The sequence below is a fragment of the Colletes gigas genome, unplaced genomic scaffold, assembly GCF_013123115.1.
Source record: "Colletes gigas isolate AHSC1104 unplaced genomic scaffold, ASM1312311v1 Colletes_gigas_Sc00006, whole genome shotgun sequence".
Taxonomy (NCBI): domain Eukaryota; kingdom Metazoa; phylum Arthropoda; class Insecta; order Hymenoptera; family Colletidae; genus Colletes; species Colletes gigas.
Window position 1 is genome coordinate 6998511 of NW_025106635.1, and position 19916 is coordinate 7018426.

Consider the following 19916-nt stretch of genomic DNA (forward strand, 5'->3'; position numbering starts at 1 on the left):
TCACTCGGCAAGCGTACATCGCGATCGCTGGCTCGCCAGCCTGCCTCGCCAGCCTGGGTTCCGGCCGATCGGAACGCTCCTGGTAGCCGCGGTCGACCACTCCGTACGCCGATCTCGCGCGTTTCATCGATCCGCGGATCCTGGTGACAGTGCTTCCGCGTTGTGCTCGATCCGCGAGGGTAACCGTGCACCCTCGGGGTGCGTTTCCCCGAGGCATGTGTGTTCTGTGCACCTAGATCTCCACCGTGACCCCGTGCGTGAGCTCCAGTGAACACTAGGGGAGAGATGACGCGGTGAATGTGGTGAACCGGGTGACTGCGATAGTGACCCGTGTGTAGATGCAACACTAAAGTGCAGGGAACGGGGGTTGGAATGCCCGAGGTGTAACCGTGTTCGCGTGTTTCCTGGACTCTGTCGCGTAACGTAGCAAGAGGAGCAATATACTCGTTCGTCCCCCCCGTGTGAAAGAGGAACGACCTCCGTTCTATCGAATCCGCGCGATTCAACGGAAACGAGCCACCATCTCGTTCCATGCGCGACAAGCAACAACCCTTGGAGCGCCAGCGAGAAGATCCGGAGGAATCCGCGCAGCTGGGAAGCTCGGGCAACGTGCAGCAACCCGGGGGCCACCTGGAGGCGTTGGTCCACGCGGATAAGGAGCTCGCGAGCCTGAAGACGAGGCCGACGACACCCGTCCTGGCGAACGACGGAGGGGGTGGCTTCTGGCTGGCCACGGTGGCCGCGGGGGCAGGTGCCCCGGCCGGGCTGCCCCCGCACGGGACCCATCATCCAGCCATGGACCCGTCATGCGGCACCGCGGAGACCGGGTTCATCAACAGCCAGCCCTCCATGGCCGAATTTATGACCGCGTTGCCTCAGCTGGCCGGCGACGGTAGCCTTCAGCATTCCCCGGGAACCGGGGGATCCATCAGCCCGGGCTCCCATCATCCCGGCTACCACGCGATGATGGACCCTCACGGGGTCGCCGATCCGTCCGTCAACGTGCCCGAGTACCCCTGGATGAAGGAGAAGAAGACCACGCGAAAGAGCAACCAGCAAGGTAAGAGCAAAGTCCCATCCCCCAGTTTCGAGATTCAGAATAATGGGATTTAGGGATCCAGCGGGATTAGGTACACGTTTTCAGCTTTAGTATTGCATCAATTCATACTCGAGTTAGTTGACTTTGGTTAGAGAAGCTGTACACCGATATACTGTCAATATAGACAAGAGAGAAGTAGTATTAAGGACTCTGAGAGTCTCCAGTATGAAGCAGCGGAAAAAATTCGATGGACGAGGCAACTGTGATCAAAGAACAGTTGTTTTTTACTTGTTTCCCCATGCAAAATCATTTACAACCCAGTCGTACCACGATTATTCGGACGCTGTAAGACGTTGTTCGCTCCCAGCGTTGCAGTAGAGCGTTCCCTGCTTTGATCAGCCATTTCGGTGCCAAGACACTGAACCGACGCGACGCGATTTTACACTCTATAATTGAACTGGCAATGATAGAAAAAGTTACACCTAAGGGTGCTTTCGTTCCCTGTACCACCCTTGCCACGAAAAATCGAAAATGTTAGTAAATAAATTATGACGTAGTTGTACACCAGGTCGAACAATGACAATTATCCTCGAAGTCAAGGCTTCCTCCAGGAGTAAAGTCACATCCTAGTAGGTTCAGGACTAAACAACTGGCATATAATCCGACGAAGTCGATGGAAGAATAAATTTGATCTACCCTTATTATTATTTTATTCTATTCGAGCAGCCCCGCGTTAAAAAGCATCGCTGGTCAGCGTAAACAAAACCTCGTCGTCGTTTTCGGATTTGTTAATAGACTCGTCTTGGCGATCCAGCGAAGCGATCAATCTCAATAAAAAGCCGATCAGCCGCGAAGAAACGTACATTGTGCGAGTACACCGGAGAATGGAATCATTAAACGGGGCAGCTACCGCGAACGACGGCCGCGTCCTAATGACCAAAATCAAACACGACCCACAGACGTTTCCAGGAGCCTAATCGAAACCCCCGTGGCAGAACGAATCGCCCGATGGTTTTCTGGTCACGGGCGAAGACGACGGGACTACGGATTCCCCGTGACCGAGAAAGGGGAAACGCGAGGCACCGGCCGATTCATCCCCCGGAAGACAATAATTCATCCTCATTGAAAGGGTTCCGTGAGGGCCCGCATGTGTTGGCCATCGGTCTATCGATTGTCCCGCGTTTCAACGGCGGTCGAAGCCTCCTCGTTCGACGGCGAACGATACATCATAATTTGCCCGGCGAAATGTTTACGAATGCTTTGGGAAACGCGTGGTTTTTCGCACGTGATGAACTCCAGATGACGCGGGTCCCGGGCACTGCGGAGGAAAAGGAGTGGCTGGGGACTGTCATTAGCCGACGGACATCGGCAACCCCGTGGCGAGCCACAATGTGTCCTCGGGATAGCCGATACCTTCCTAGCTTCTGGGACAGCTAATGCTATAAACAGACGCCTCGACTCCTACGCGACGCCGTTAATTGACCACGTTTTCCTCGTTCCACCCCTCGAGCTCGCCTGGACCGAACCTGCCCCCAAATCGTCGCGAGGCGGCTACTAATTCAAAAAGAGCCTCTCTGGGAGCTACGTTAACATAATAATGTTCAGACTAATTCTTGCGATCGAGATTCTAAGCCAAACATGGCAACAAACAACCCTTAAGTGGACTCTCGATCTCAAATGAATTATTTTACCTTTTCTTCCTTTGAAGCATTTAAAAAGCAATGAACTGATGAATACTAGTTTAAACTTGTGAAGGTCCCCATTAATCTACTTAAGGGTTAAATTACGTTAACATAATAACGTTCAGACAAACTCTTGTGATCGAGATTCTAAGCCAAACATGGCAACAAACAACCCTTAAGTGGACTCTCGATCTCAAATGAATTATTTTACCTTTTCTTCCTCTGAAGCATTTAAAAAGCAATGAACTGATGAATACTAGTTTAAACTTGTGGAGGTCCCCATTAATCTACTTAAGGGTTAAATTACGTTAATATAATAACGTTCAGACAAACTCTTGTGATCGAGATTCTAAGCCAAACATGGCAACAAACAACCCTTAAGTGGACTCTCGATCTCAAATAAATTATTTTACTTAACGTTGATTTTTACCAAACGAACTTTCCTTCAAAGCATTTAAAAAGCAATGAACTGATGAGTACTAGTTTAAAATTGTGGAGGTCCCCATTAATCTACTTAAGGGTTAAATTACGTTAATATAATAACGTTCAGACAAACTCTTGTGATCGAGATTCTAAGCCAAACATGGCAACAAACAACCCTTAAGTGGACTCTCGATCTCAAATGAATTATTTTACTTAACGTTGATTTTTACCAAACGAACTTCCCTTCAAAGCATTTAAAAAGCAATGAACTGATGAGTACTAGTTTAAAATTGTGGAGGGCCCCCAATAATCTACTCAAGGGTTAAATTATCTAAATGCAATAACAGATAATTGTTGTCTGGATGTTTTAATTTGTTTCCAACCAATGAACCGGCCAAATGAAATGGCAAACGAGCCCAGGATCCTGTCTTCGCCAGACATAATAATTTTTGTTCAATATTATCGAGCAGTGGAAATCACCACTCCCTGAGAAGTTGAACGCGGGGCAATATTTCTGCGCCTTTCGGTGGCCAGTGCAATTTCCTGCAGAGGCCGTTGCGTAACCGGAAGCGCAGTAGGCAACGCCGGTATCGCGTTACGCCTAAGCATTGATAATATAGACTATAATTATTGACTCGGTGTCGTTACATGACTCCGGTAATTAATCAAATTGCGCGATGCATTCGTCAAAAGTGCAGGGCAACCGTCTCGTAATGTTTTACGCCGCGAAGTGAACGCAACCGTTGACTACTAATTAAATGACCAGGGTAATTTGATACATCTAGCGCGGTTCTGATATTCAGAGCGTAGTATCAACGTTGTGTGGATCGTATATAATAACGCGGAGTGCTGATCAAACAACGTTACGTGCATTAATAAAGTGACACTTCATTAATCCCAACATCTTTGCCGCCGGTACCAAATTGTGCATCGAAAGTAACCGCATCGGGGTACTAATCAAATAACATTAATGACATAATGCGTGACGTACAGTTTATTTTGATTTATTTGCTAGATGGGTTCAACCCGTTCGGCGATTTCGCTGTAAGAAGTGATAATCAAAGACCGTCAACGATCGTATGAATTATTGCTTCCTTGAAATGATGGACCACCTCTGCGAACGATTCGAATATACTAAAAAGTTTATCAATTCGTCGGGACTCGCGGCATCTGCGGCCAACGCGTAAATTTTACTTAGAAATTTCTAATCTCCAGAAGATGTTCATCTATCAGATCATATACCGTTCGATGAAGAAATTTATCGGTTCGGGGTACGTTTGACATTTGAATGAGATATGACAATCTCCGGGGCAATCCTCGGGAAATCTCTCGTATAATTAGTTTAGTAGGCAATCCATTAACTACGAAAGAATGCTGTTCATTTAGCGTAGCGATGCACGGAGATCATAGCAACACGGAGGATCGTTAATTGATCCCTCTGTATATTTTTTCACTTTGTTAAATCGTTATGATGTACGATCTCCAGGATTCAAAATCCTCCGCGCAGCCACGTAGAATTATTCACCGTATCTTTTCTTAGAGAATATTGCACCATTCTTCCTCATATTCTGCTTAATCTGCCTTCAAGGTAGCCGGAGTGATTGTATAGATACGTTCGGCACAATGAAATACGTCATTCTTACAAAGCACGGATAAATCTTCTCGAGGTCGATCGAAGTTACGATCTTCGCGTAACGCTGCTCACCGAACTCACGATCCGTGCATCGACTGCAATTCGTTATGTAATTGGCGTTTCATAGATTGTTGGTAGAATTCGAGCAACGTGCTCTCGTCGGTTGGTAAAAGCTTGTCGAATGGCTTGTCAAATCGTTTTCAGCGCAGGGTGCATCGTGCTCGATTTAATCGTAGCTCGTAACCTTTGACCCCGACTCGCGTGTTCGACCTTGAGTCGTCGAGGAAATCGCATGAACGACTGGTGCGTAGGAGGCGTAGCAGGGCAGGGATCGTTTTCCAGCAACTTGTTGGCTATTGTCGGCCCATCGAGGACCAATAAATCTGGCCGAGAGGTCCGTGGCACGCTCCAGCGACAGAAGGTCGCATGTACGCCGCTCGTGGGTGGCAATACGATCGTAAAGGGTGGGCAAGTTTATGGGCCACTGGGGCCAGCAGCGCCTCTTTCCATTCCTACGACCGTCCGTATCCACGGCCTGTTATCTGGAAAGTCGCGGCCGGGACGGTCGCGGGACACGTCGGAAGATTAAGTGTTTGGCAGGAAGGTTAACCAGCCGTTGGCCAGGCGGTAACACGCGGAATCATCTGTAAATTGAGCCCAGGGCCAATGGGAGAGAGCGTCGGGACGGCCATAACTCACACGGCCTGCTGGCACCGATGCTCCACAGTCCTCTCCGGTCCTCTCTCTGTCCGCGTTTTACCTTCAACCCCGACGCGGTCTCCCTTATCGTCTACACCCCCGCCGCGGTCGCCCGTCCACTCCAAACCGGACAATTTTCAGATTCGAGCCATGGAAGCAGGCTGAAAACGACGATAAAAATGTTGCGTTTAGGCAATTCTACGAGTGGAACGTTCGGGGGATGATTCCATCGAAATGGACGGTGAAACGTGCAGCGATGTTTACTCTATCGTACCGTCGATAGAGCGGTCGAAGTAACTCATCTGCCTTTCTAAATTCCCTGTGTTCTTTAGAGTACGAAGACTACATCGCACCTCTCCGCGAGATCGTAATTACGAATAATTAATGAATTCAAAATCGGCACACCAATGGAAGATTATCGTGTAACTTTCGAAAATGTTTACATAAAAATGGCCATTTTCCTCCCCTTTATTGCAATGAAAACAGTGCTTGTACGGTTAAGATATTAATAGGAAAAGGGACGAACCACGCGATGGCCGCGTAAGAAGGAAGCGTCCTCGTCGGGAGGGTCGAAGAGATAGCAAAGGAGGACGATGATAATCCGGGCCTCTAGCCTAGTCCTATCCCAAGGGATGCAGGGATTAATTGACACATCGGCGTTTTGGAGGAGTCTTCGGGGGCTGGCGCCTCCGGTTTGCTAGCTGGCGACGTGACTGATGAGACGCCTCCAACAACCCGTCGCGAAAAACACTCATGGATTCGTCGGCTTTTTTTGCCCTATCCGGCAAGAATTACCAAACAAACCGTCGGTTCCCTCCCAAATCAAACTAATCAGACGTTGTCCCCCTTTCTTGGAGGCCTGAGACACGCCGCGGCGAGAACACGTTGACGTTACAGATTGGAATTTAATGCGAGCACGTTGACGCACGATCAGACGGTTACGGTTTCCGGGGACACCGGGAGGGTCGTCGCGCGATCTCGAAGATGACGCGCCACGAACGAAGGATCCGGGGTCTGGGTTGTCGAAACTCTGCTAATTGAAATTCTCCAACGAATCCTTAAGGAGACGTGCCCATTCGGAGCCTCCTTTCTCGCGGCAACTTCAAGATTTAGGAATTCGAATCTTGGCATACGTAGACACACCAATTTTCGAGGAATTGTTTCGTGTTTTTATTAAGTACGTGGAATCAAACCTCGCCCCGAGTTTTTCAAAATTGCTTTTCGTTGCCTGGCTGCGGGGAAACAGAATCTGACAAGGAAAAAGAGATCGGACGAAACAGAGTGCTCCCGTCGATCTCGTGATAAAGGTGATTGAACGATTAGGAGTCCGCCCTCGGGAAAGAGAACTCGGTCGCGGAGAAAGGAGCATCTAATTTAAAGATTCATTGGCAAGTAAATCCGCGGCGAATTAGAGATAACTCTCCTAGGAAATCCCGGCCGACGAAGTCCTCAGAAGCCGCAGTGTTTGCTCGTCGAGAGGACGAGGAAAGGAAAAAAGTACGGAGGGGCTCCTCTTAAGACTACGATATCGCCAGGAACGTATTTAACGGGGGATAAAGTACACGCTCGAGGAAAGAACCGTTCGAATTTCGGAGCATACGCGATAAAGAGGGGATTTTATTCCAAGAAGTATACGTCGTGTCTGACTGGATCTAATTAATCGATTTCGTCGTATACCGTCTGGCTCTGTTACGTATTTGTCGTGGAAACTTTTTCACTAAATTTCGAGACCCCGTGGGTGGCTGAATCGTCGAAAACGTCGAATACTAAGAAACTCGTTCGGTCATAAAACCGAAGGATAGTTCAATTCTCTGACGTAAATCCTCGTGAGCCCCTCGCGTCGGTTCCTCCGTGACTAACAAACTCGAATCGAAAAATTTCTTTCGATCCCGCGGGAAAAAGAAACGCCCTATCACGATTACAATATTGTTATTTAAATATTATTCGCAGCGTGTGCGTTACCTTTTTGTTAACAAATAATTCGAGCAGTTCCAGCTGCAAAAATTTAGAAAGTCGTCGGAAAGTTGCACGAGAATTCCGATTGTGTTCCGCGGCGGCGCGAAACCGGAAACCGCGATTGCGTTTCACCGGTGACCCCGTGAAATGCAACGTATTAATACAAAGTGCCAATTAAATAAATCGCTTGACACGTATCGCGATAATTAGCCACGATTAGCAGCGTGTCACAATCGCGACTTCCGTCGAATCGACTGCCATTCAGTCCATCGACGACGAGACGTCGTTTAAAAAATTGTTGATGCACTGTAATTAACGAGCACCAGACGCGACTTTCAGTTTTTCACTTTACTCAAAATTATCATTTTCAAATACTAGTTTTTTACCATTCTTTATTACGAAAGACAGCATTTTACTTTTTCCCAACTTATGAATCTCAAAATGTATTCGATAAAGTTTGTTTTGGGGAGGGGATGGAAACTATTATTCAAATTTCGCGGAGCACCGTGTTATTCTTCGTCGAATTGACGACCCCTCGCGGCCAAACATCTTCATCGTTCCCGGTCGAACGCGTAACAATCGTAACTTCAGCCACTGAAGAAAACTGGTAGCATCGGTGAAAATGCGAACTTATTTCCTAGACACTTTTATCCGCGCGACAGAGCCACGAAAGCTGCGGTTCGAGGAGCAGAGGGCAGCCACGAAATCAGAAAGGAAGAGGGGTGGCAGGAACCCCACGCTTTTATAGCGGCCCATTTGGCGCAACAACGAGCGTGGAAACTTCTTTTAGTGTCGGGCCACAGATTCCGGGGCCGAAATATGCGTACGATTATGGGGTTCCGGATTATCAATTTGTTATGCCCGTGTTTATTATTTGAACGCAGCACGCTCCTGCCACGAGGAAAACCGCGCGTTTCTAACGCGATACGGGGCGATAACGCGGAATCCGTAATGTCGATTCTTCCAGATGCTCGCCAATGGAGCAAATGGAAGATCGAGGAGAGGCTATTTTTTCAGATTCGTTGCTTGTAAATTTAGAGGGAGTCTTTATGAATTTTTTATAACAATACTATCCGTCCGGTAGACACTTTTTAAATACATTAAAAGCATAAACACGTTGAAAATCACCCCGAATTGAATAAATCGTTCCTCCATTTTTGGAGGACGTAGACACGGGAGTTGAGATTAACCGGAAATAAACGATGGAATAAATTAATTTCTATTCCCGCGTTTCTGAAGCTGCATCCGTTATCGAGGAAACTTCGACGGAGGGAATTTTATGGTCGTCGATACGTCGAAAGGGGCGTTGGGATTGTTTCGACCGGTGCGATCGGGCGAACTTTTTTCCTCCGAACGTATGCAAATCGCCGGGAAAGCGAGGCGGGCCACGATTGCCAGCTTTAATAATAATTTCATGGAAATGTTCCAAGGCACCGTCGTGGAACGACGACATCGTCCGCGTCGTCGCTAAGAAGACCGCGGCCATATTTTCACTCTCAGAAGTCGACGACGGTGAATAACTTCGAGGGTTTTTGCATCGGTTACTCTAGTCACTCGTAAAACGAAAATGGCTGTACAGATTCTTCGGGGAGAGCGTAGATTGCGCGTGAAAATAACACCGCGACTCGTTTCCGTCCCAGGACAAAGAAACCGCGTTGCCTTTAACCTTCCGTTAGGCGAGTTGCTTCGTAGAATGCCGTTAGTCGCGATGCGTTCGACCGACGCACACGTTGAAGACCATAAACGAACCGATAAATTGTGTAGACATCATTGTTTATTGTTTGGAATACGAGTAAGTTCGTATTTTGAAACAAAAGTCAAAGTGGAGGATCCATATGGCCGACTTGTATTCTATAAAGGTGTTAGGTTCGCTGTTTTATTTAACTTTCTGTAATGGTTTAAATGGACAGAATGAAGAGGAACTGAACTTTCTTAACCATCAACTTATTTTCACTCGCGATAGAAGACGACTAAACTGCGTACCGCGTCGAAGTGCATAACTTCGCGAGGCTAGATTTACAGATTAAACGGCACTTCATTTTAATTTCTACTCCGCGGATACTTTCATTCCGTTTATTGCTATGATTGCGTTAATCTGTGCGATTGTAACGTCACTTTCACGGAATTTCTCCAATTTTCCTGATTTCTAGGATCACTGTGAGTCATGGTTTCAGAGCCAGATGCATCGTGCGCAATTCTAATTCTAATTTTTATTGAAAAAGTTTCGAATCATGGTGAAAAAATTATTTTCAATCGCGGGGGTGAATTACGATCATTTTTGGTCGATACGTGTACCCCCGAAATCCTACGCTATTTCGAGAAAAAAATTCAAAAAGTGGATACATTTTTCGACAAAATTAGAACATTTCAAATCGTTCTAAAAAAATTATATTTAGCTACGGGGGTCAAATACAATCATTTTTGGTCGATAGACATACCCTCGAATTCCCACCCAATTTCGAAAAAAAAATTCATTACTGCAAATATAATGTCTGACCATGACTGTCCGTTACACTGAAAATTGAAAAGTCTCGAATCATTTTGAAAAAATTCTTTTCGTTTGTGGGGGTCAATTCTAAACATTTTTGGTGAATAGACGTACCCTCGAAATCCTACGCAGTTTCGAGAAAAAAAAATCTTTTCCGAGAATATAATGTGCGGCCAGAAATGTTTCTGTAATTTCATTTTCCGTCTCACTTCCAAATTCTAATAGGGCTCTACGGCCCTAGAAAAATGGACCAAAAAAATAAATTTGATGTAAAATGTACTCTTATACCTTGTCTGTGATTTCGAATCCTGGACATGTCTAGATTCGTCCCTGATTCTGACGTTTCATAAGCTGACACACATTTTTATTTCACGTAGCATTCCGAGGGCGAGTGAAAATAATGTCGTACGCGTTAAAATAAAATAAAGAGAGAAATGCTCGAGGAGTCTGGAGGAAGCGCGAAGGGAAACTCGAACTGAACGCAGTTTCGGGGGCTGGTTCGGGCAACCCTCCGAGCGCCGGCTAATAAATTGCCGGACTGGGACTGTTTATAAACCGTTTAACCGTTGGCAGGTTTCGCGAAGTAGTACAGAAAATGCGAGCGAAAAAACAGGAGAAACGGTGAGTCAGTGGGAAAAGCAAAGGGAACGAGAACTATGATGGATGAGCACGGGCGACTCGCGGAACTCGCGTCCACGCGACAATAGGAGTAAATTATTAATTGTCTACTTAACAACGCTATCTGTCCGCCAATGTTAATTGCCAGATTAAACGTCATTTTCTAACTTCTGGTAATTTTAATTCAATTCTCGCGCGTTTCAAACGCGTCAGATCATCTTTGCTTTCATCCCCATAGCGGGGCCTGCGTTGTTCGAATCAACAAGAATATACGACTGTCCTGATGGAGATGTTTTTGACATTATACACAGTGTGTAGAGAAAATTCTCGACGTGGGCGCGAGTGAATGGTACTGATCGAACGGATCAAGCGATTGCAGGCGCGAATGACGCGTGTTTGTAACGGTGCAATAGAGGATGGGAGTGGATGTTTACGTTTGGGTATCGATGCGGGGGAAGAGTAATGAAGAGTGAATGAACGAATGCACGTGGAGTTTTGGGGCTCGTGGTTACACGCGACTCGAGCACGATGCATGAAAAGCTCAACACCTGACTGACGAGCACACAAATGTTCTTCGAAGAATTTATTTATATTACAGACCGTTTTAAAAATATAACTATGTTACAGAGATATCGCCAGACGAACTCTGTTTGCTCAATATCGAAGAAAAACATTGCCAAGTGCCCGATTACACTGACAGCCACTCTATAGACGTAATGATTCATTCTACTATAATGATAGACGTATAGCAGCACTATACTATCATGTAATATGGCCCCATCGTGCGGTAAATTGTACAATTATGGCTCAAACAGTCCTGTTAACGATGATTGTACAAAGTAGTCGTTTTACAAAAAGTCTCCACGTTTGTTGCCCTTATTAGCTCCTAAAAAAGCTCCATTATAATTCAGTTTAATTTCACCCGCCGAGTATAAATAAACCGTATAACATTAGCTCTGATCGACAATTTCTGTTCGCGAGAACCAGCTTCGAATATTTATATATCATTTCTGCAATCCGTGCAATGCAATCGTTTTTACATGCGAGTAATAAATTGCGTCGCGAATACAAAAAATCCAATTTTTTTAACGAAACGATTTCCCCATTAATATTATCATAAGCTATCGTTTGCGTGCGGAATGAACTTGATCCAATAATAGCACCGATAGATTCTCCGGTTTGTTTATCGGCCGGTATGATTCCAGAGATCCCGTTAAAAATGGCCGACCTCGATGGTACATTTTTCTTGTCGTACAAATATCCTCGCTACGTGAAAGCGTCAAAGTGACAAAGAGTCGAAACGCCGCGGATCCTTTTCGGCCAAAAATCGACGAAAAGAAGCGCGCGAGAGTATACGCCGTAGGAAAAACAATTCCTCGCGCGTCGAGCAGCGAGCCGGTATCGTGCAAATGGCCTCGCGGCCCGAGGAACCGCGCTGGATCGCAATCTCTGTCGAGAATCGGGCTTTTTTCACCGCGCGTTTCCGTGGCTCCGGAGACGGAGCATCGTCGCAAACATCAGCGGCGATATCAGCTCCGTTCTTTTTGTCGTTACGCCCGAGACTCTTCTTTCTTCCTCCTTCGTTCGCCCTCGCTACGCCATTCCACCCCCTCCTCGATTCCTCCTCGAACGTCGTCCTTGCGACTCTCGTTTTATATTAAAAATGAACTGTCGCTTCCACTGACGACACGGACGGGTATTTGACTGTACTACCGCTTTTATTTGATAAATCGCGCGACGACCTTCTCTTTCGGTCATCTGAATTTCTAATGCATTATTTTACCCCGGCAACGACTACGTCGAATCGCGAGGGGCCACACAGGCAACGACAGACGGGTCGAACCCGGAGGGACACCCCCGCAACGATGTCCTATAAACCGTGCGCGATTACGCCACCGTTCGGGGGATGATTTCGAAATCCACGGGTCTTAATTATTGGGCGACGTCATCGATCTGGGAACAGCGGATCGAAGAGCACTCTTTCAGATTGATTATTAAAATAATAATATCGTTGTGTTCCCTCAGAGGGTACATCGAAGTTCTTTGCTGAACGTTCCTTCAGAGGGCACAGAGTGCAAAGTACTATCCATAGAATAATTGGATTTTTTAAAGACGAGGAGTAAACTTTTTCTAACTAAAATTCAAAAGCTTATTCTGCGACGTTATTCGCCATGATCGAAGAACCCAAGAGCACATAACACTTACAAGCGTGAAAAAGAGACTCTAATCTACGAAACAAGTCCGACGCGATGTGATTTTCAGGTTTTGCTCGTCTTCCTTTTGCGAACCTACTTTACCCGTACTTCCGTTACCCGAATGCTCCACCATCGGAACACTCGAACGTCTTTTTTATTCGAAGCGTGTGTTTCTAGAACATCGAGACGTTCCATGACGGTGAAAACTAATTTTGATCGCCGCTATTTAGCCTGAAAACAGCAACGTGTGCATTTGTACTTAATCACGGCATTAAAGCAAGCCTATCTAGCGTAAAGTAAGGATTCGAGACACGAAATAGTCCCGTAAATTGGAAAGTACGGAGAAAGCTGCAATTATCGAAAAGAAGGTATTACGAACACAGTCCAAGATAGAAAAATGGTCGATTCCAGGCAGTTAAAACGCAAAACGACACTTGCGTAATTGAACACGTTGACTGCCAAAGAAATATTCGAAACAAAACTAAACAACATTGTAGCGACGATGAAACTTCCGATGCCAACTGCGACGAATCGTCCTGTTGTTTGCATACGCCCACGTTTTTCTGCCACGATTTACAATGTACGCTTTGCAACGTCTCTCGCCGGGAATTTCCTCCTGACACATTCTCAGACGCGAAGTAGAACGATCCCGAACAACAGTTTGGCAGATCTCGCACGCGACTGGATCGCTGCCAGCGTCGCGAGTATCGCGAACGAAGAGTTTCGAACAAAACCAACGAAAACGTCGAAACGCTTCCTCCGGAGAGGAGGACGCGACTTCTGGAAGAATCGTCGACGTTTGGAAAGACGCGGCCCTGTTTGGAGTTGTACCAAAATCGGTTAATCGGTGCAGGGTGGACAATAGCGTCTTCGTTTAGGGCGTACGAGGTGGATAATTGAGAAACTGGCGTATCCCGGGGATCAGCCAAAACCTGTTGCCCGTGACGGGCCTCACAGGACGATAAAAAAATTTCCGGCTCCACGGGAGCAGCATCCCGCGTTTCTTCGCGGCCAACGGTTTAGCTTCATAATGCAAAAGTCGCCAGTCACTCGGCGATCATAGCGCTAAGCCCTCCCTCTCCTCCGGAGCAGTCGCCGCTCGAGAGCCACGCTTTCAAAAGGACTATTCTGATGGGTCTTTGATTCGCCAACCCGGAGGCGGAGGCAGGACGTTGACACAGGGAAACACGGTCCGCGCGAGGCGACAGGTTCCTGCCCGATAGGCTCCTTTTGTTCGCCCTGAACGGGAGATAAAGGGCTCCGGACCCTTCTTTGAGCGCGACTGGAACTCGAAACGACACGAGAGAAACGACTTTCAGAATCGGGAACTCGCTGGCGGAGATATTATTATTCCTGTAATCTATATCTATGTACGAGTATTATGTCGGACGTCACGAAGCTAATGGATAAGAGCCCCCCCTCGGGATACCTTGTTCATTTTTTTAATTCAATTACTGTTCGATACGAATTTTTCTTGTTCTCGCAGGCTAGTGACTTTACGTTAGGTTAGTCCAAGTGAATTTTCTGAGGCATCGACCTTAAAACATAACCTATCGAGCAGAACAAGGGGATGGCGAGTCTACCGAGTTGCGTGGCAAGAAAAGTTCGAAAAACACTGTTCGAGAGAACAACTTAGTACCGTATTTTCGAAGAAGAATCGACCAACGACCGCCGAACGGTTATTCGACTTTTTATCAATTCGCTGCAACGGCAAAACCTCGATAGGAACGACAGCAGTTTTCAAAGGATGAAGGATAAAAAACTTGGAGAAATATTTCGCGGAACACAGTGTTTCTCTTAGGAATAAAAAAGCTACGGAAGTTAGGGGGGTTGGAATTCGCGAGTTTTCGAAGCGAGGATTTCCCTTGGTTCGGTGGACCGTGTCCAGGAATCCCCGGGTTTAAAATCAATTTAGCAACAATCGGTAGAGTGGTTACGAATGCTCACCGCGAACTAAGCGTTTTACTTTTAAGGGACATTAGCCGCACGACCTACGACCCGTGGAGTTCCCTTCTTACGCGTCTTTTCTTTCGCGGAAACCGCGCCACGCTAGAAGCTGCTGGTTCGCTCGAGGGAGCACGAGAGTCGAGGAAGAGGGTGGACCAGGGGAGGGAGGGACTGTCTGGGGTAATTAGCCGACGGTCGCAACGGTGGCGCGTTGAAAGATTCCCAACTCCCCGGCTCAGTCTGTCGCGACAGCCAAATCCGGAGCCATTCTGTTTAGAAAATGTCAGCCGGCCGATAAAAAAGTCACGCGACATCGAACATCGAGATTAAAAACGAGGGAGGTAAAGTTTCGAAATTTCGTTATTAGCACTGGCAATTACGGTGAATTCTTCGGGGGTCTGGGCGAAGTTTGGATAAGGAGGACCTCGAGAAAGGTCACTCTCTTCCCGAAGGACACATGCTTCACGACAGTGTCTTCCCCAAAGTTCCACCGGGGGATGAAACATCCATATTTTTGTTGCATCGAACGAACCGGGGACGACGGTAGATCGCTAGAAAATCTATACCGCACGCTTCGAACGGTAATATCGCATTAGTCCTCGTCGAGCAGCCCCATACGCGTAGTATGCGAATTGTTGCAGAATCGTGCGAGAAAAGGCGAAATAATTGTCCAGTCACAGGGGCCCGTTAAACATAACTGAACGGCCCCAACTTCCCGGTTTGCAAAGTCGAAAAACGAGGCCGACGCGAGCCCGACCGGCAACGATTAGAGAACAAATGATTATGATAAATGTCGGAGCGTGGAGTAACGCGTAAGAAAAGATCTGGAAATGTTACAGATTGAAGACAGAGCACGGTAACGGTAGCGTAACGCGATCGACACGGTTCTAAATGGCAGAACTGTGACCGAAATTAGTGGTACACGGCGGTTCTTGGAGTGGTTTCGTTTTGCCCCGCGCCCGGGTAAAGAACAATTCGAGAAGTGCTGGTTGGCAGTCAGGGCCGGATCGATTGTCAGGCTCCGGTAGTCGAAGCATGACTCGTGGATTCGTAGGTAGATGCCTTCCGAGCGCGAAACTCGCGTTGGATGTGGCTGACCAGCCGGCCAACCGACGGACGGCTGACTGCCTTTCTGATTGATGATCGCTACTGGACTCTCTGCCGCCATGCATACCCTATCCTCGACCTCCACCTACGTCCTCCATTCCACGAGTCGACCGCCAACCCTTCGAGCAGCCGAGAAAGGCTCGCTCAACGGAATCGAGCCTCCAACCCCGGGATCTCTTTGCACGAGTTTCTCAAGCTTATTTCCACGGCAGCCGTTCGCTAAATGCGCGATCTCGTGTCTCTAATCGACGACGGTTCCTGGGAATCGCGTCGCCGACGACGAAACACCTGTCCGCTATCAAGGATTACCGGGAAACGTGGCTGTTGGAGATTGCTGGCTTTTTAGGGACGATCGTTCAAAAATTTAACCCTCTGTGTCAGCGACGTTTCACCAGCCGACCGTTTTAAACGTTTTATAATTGTTGCCTGGTGCGACTTAGAATGTCCGTTGAAAGACGGTCTATTATTATAGTTGCTCCTCATACGGGGGCCTACGTAATGAAAAATAGATAAATTTCGAGATACCATAGCTCCCCATTTTCCCGTAGAGGTAACTTAAAGTCGTCAGTAAGGCCTTAGACGACTGGGATATTGGGAAGCCAATCGAGGATTTTATATATAGCAACTAAGGAAGTCAATCGGGCGCTTGTGAGAGCGCGACCCCTCTGGTGGCGAGCATGGGAGGCAACGCCGCCACACACTGTTCGACCAGAATAGAAAAGAATGAACTACAATTACTAACTCCTTGATGTACGATTTAATTTTGTTTAAATTTGTTCGTACGAGGAATGGCCACGAAAAAGAACAGATTTGAAATTTGACATCAAGAATAAAAGAAGTTAAAGAATAAAATTGTGATATCGATTCAACGTAGAGGTTTCTCCTATCCCTGATTAATTCAACAGTGGGAAGCTTAAGGGATGCAAAACAAGCAGTCCATTATCGATTATCGCTGGGAATGCCGCGATATCATCGGATCGATGTTAAAATAATGAATTGGAATAAGCGACAGAGGACGGAACAGAGTAGGAAAGTGATGAAACGTGACTGGACGAAACTCGAATTTCCATCGTGTTATTCTCGCGCCACCCCTCCGTAAAAACCACAAAGTAACGTTTCCCACTTTCCATACTCACACCCCTCTGGCACCATTACTAATTAATATTTTTTTAAACCCGTGCACCGTACACTCTCTATACTCGCACCCTTCTATTCGATCCATTTCAAAATAAACTTCATCGATCACGAATGGTTCCAAGCTCTCGAATTTGTTCCCGACTGTACAAAAATTGATCATTTTTTAACGTCCTCCTGTTCCGCCGTTGGATTTCGAAGAACCGACAGAGCGAGGCGTAACGCGAAAGAAAGTGGATCGGAGATGCAAGAGGAACAGAGCGGTATTTAACTCCTAATCGAGCAGAATACGCGTACGGATGACCTGGCACGACCTAACCGAAGGAGCAGTTACAAGCAAAAGGGATTCCCCTACCCCCATCTCCAGTCCAGCGCCACCGTTCCCGATTCAACCCCCGTTCGCCCGCTTCCTTTCATTCGGGGGCGATATTTCTTTTCGCGAGTCCCCTCCGCAGTGTCCTTTATCTAACAAGGAGCAAATCATTTCCCTATTATTTGCTCGCTATCGCGCTCCCGGCTCCTCCACGATTCCTCGCGGCCCGTTTTGCTCGTCGAATGTTCGTGTCGCTGTCTCGTTTCCCTGGTCCCGCTCGCGCGATCCTCTCTCTATCGCTCCGTCCTCGCCTCGCTGTATTTTTTGGATCACGTCCAAAGTCTATTTATCGCGTTCCATGTTCGTTTTCGGGGCCACGAAACGCCCGGCTCTCTCATCGACACTTTTATTTCCGTGGACCTTCTTGGTTCTTCATTTCTCGAGCGAATGCTCCCAGCGAAATGTGCTCCGAAGATGCTCGACGCTTCGAGACTTCCACGTTGTTTCAAATTGTAGAATAAAATACAGAGATATTCGATGATGTTTCAATATTTTATAATATTCCCAATGGCAGTAAGCTTCAACTATTCCTAGCCAAAGATGCTACTTATCCCAGAGGAAGAAGATTGTCTTGGGAGACTTTGGATAGTTCAAGTCTATAAAAATCGCATCGAGGACTTTGCGTACGATTGAATGTTGCAACCCTCTTAATTCCGAGTGCCCCGGGGGTCACGGTGCCCGATCGTGGATCCTCGCGAACGCGTAAATGCGGCGTGCATCGTTTCGAGCGCGTCGTTCCCTCGGGAGCATCGTCTCTTAAGTCGTATCAGAAAGTAGTAAGCGCCACTTGTTCGTCGAAATTACGGGCTGGATCGTAAGTCTTAAAACGTGACCGGATTCCCGATGGAGGGACAGAGAGGGCCGAGAGAGGCCGTGGCGGATCCCCAGAGCGAAGAGACGACGAAAAAATCCCGACCGCCGGCTGGCGGGAGGACGGGAAAGGGTTCCGAGGTTGCAGTTAAATAAAACCGACAAAAATCTTCCCCGGAGGGCGCGAAGGGTCGTTTCGGGTCCGAAGACGCGAGGGCGCTTCGGCCAACGTGCGGAGAGTACTCAGACGGGCGCCATGTGTATAATAATGTTAAAGAATGTTAAACGCGCGAGGGTTTCGAGAGCCCAGCCCGCATACATTAGTTGTTAACAATGCTATAAAGGACACTCGGGCCCCCGACGCCCCTAACCAAACCCGCCAACAGATTTACGACTCATCCTTTCCGCGCGATTCTTATGTAATACTACCCCCGCGACGACCAACGGGTAAACACTATGAATAAAAATATTATTCAAACTACACGAAACATACCTTTACACAGGGCGAGGCACAAACTAAACCCCACCATTTTTCAACCCCTTTCGACACTCTGACAAACAAATGTTTTCGATACAAAATTAAGGTATTTTAGGTATTTTTAACTTCATAGCGCCGTTGGCGACGTCGAGATGAACTCTCAGATGATATTTAAGAAAAAATTGAATCGAATGCAAGGCAAAAACACTGATCACGGTGGGTCAGTTTCGACTCCGTTTTCGGTCTTCCATCGAACTATACAAGTTTATCACTCAAAAGTGAAGCTATCGATCATTTTGTCCAGGGCGAGGCACAAACTAAACCCCACCATTTTTCAACCCCTTTCGACACTCTGACAAACAAATGTTTTCGATACAAAATTAAGGTATTTTAGGTATTTTTAACTTCACAGCACTGTTGACGACGTCGAGATGAACTCTCAGATGATATTTAAGAAAAAATTGAATCGATTGCAAGGCAAAAACACTGATCATGGCTGGTCAGTTTCGACCCCGTTTTCGGTCTTCCATCGAACTATACAAGTACATCGCTTAAAAGTAAAGCGATCCATCATTTTGTCGGAGCGTAGAATTGTGTGAAAGCTGTCTCGCGACAATAAAAAGAAAGTAAATACTCGAAAATGACCAGAGCAGGTTCCTCGAAATTGAACGCGATCGCGAGGCTCCGGAGACTCGATTACGCATAATTTCCCACCGCCCGCTAATTGAACGTTTTTTTACGAGACGCGAACGAGGTCAGCTTTTCGCTGGATTAAATGAAAAGGTAATTTCGGAAGAAACCGTTGCATGCGCGTAATAGATGTAATTCATCGCGGTCGAAGGCACGGAGAGCTCTCGGTCACGCAGCATTTCCTAAGCAACCCCCGCGCGCTATAACTTATCACCCCTGTCAACTCGTGCAAGCTGCAACCCTTGTGATAATTGTTTAAACCGACCACTGGCCACCCCTTTAGTCCGGCTCGACCGCCGCTCGGAGTGGCCCGCGTTCGTGTAAACTTTATGTACTTGGACGCGAACGTGTAGGTACTTAATTACGATTAAATGACTACCCTTAATCCGGCGAAGAACTTGCAAGTCGGAGGTCGGCCAATAATAAATCGCTGGAAGCTGCACGCCGGGATTCTTTCCAACGAAAAATATCACGACTTGGAAACTCGCTATTGGATCGGCACCGTCAAATTTCTTAGTTTATGTCCTCGCGTGAAACTGGAATATTTACTTTCATAAATTGTACAAGCGAGCTTCAATGTCTTCTGTTTACATTCTCCAATGAAAGTGTACTTTCTCTGCTCGTTACTTCGAAACGAAATAAAT

The 19916-nt window shown here is 47.0% G+C and overlaps 1 protein-coding gene across 1 annotated transcript in view; it reads left to right on the top strand.

The window, feature by feature from the left end:
• Positions 1-531: 531 nt before the first annotated feature.
• Positions 532-19916, top strand: part of LOC122395539 (homeotic protein proboscipedia) — a 36288-nt gene continuing 16903 nt past the window's right edge. The window contains exon 1 of the mRNA XM_043393188.1: positions 532-1060. Coding sequence (XP_043249123.1) covers positions 532-1060 — 529 coding nt within the window. The remainder of the gene's footprint in view (positions 1061-19916) is intronic.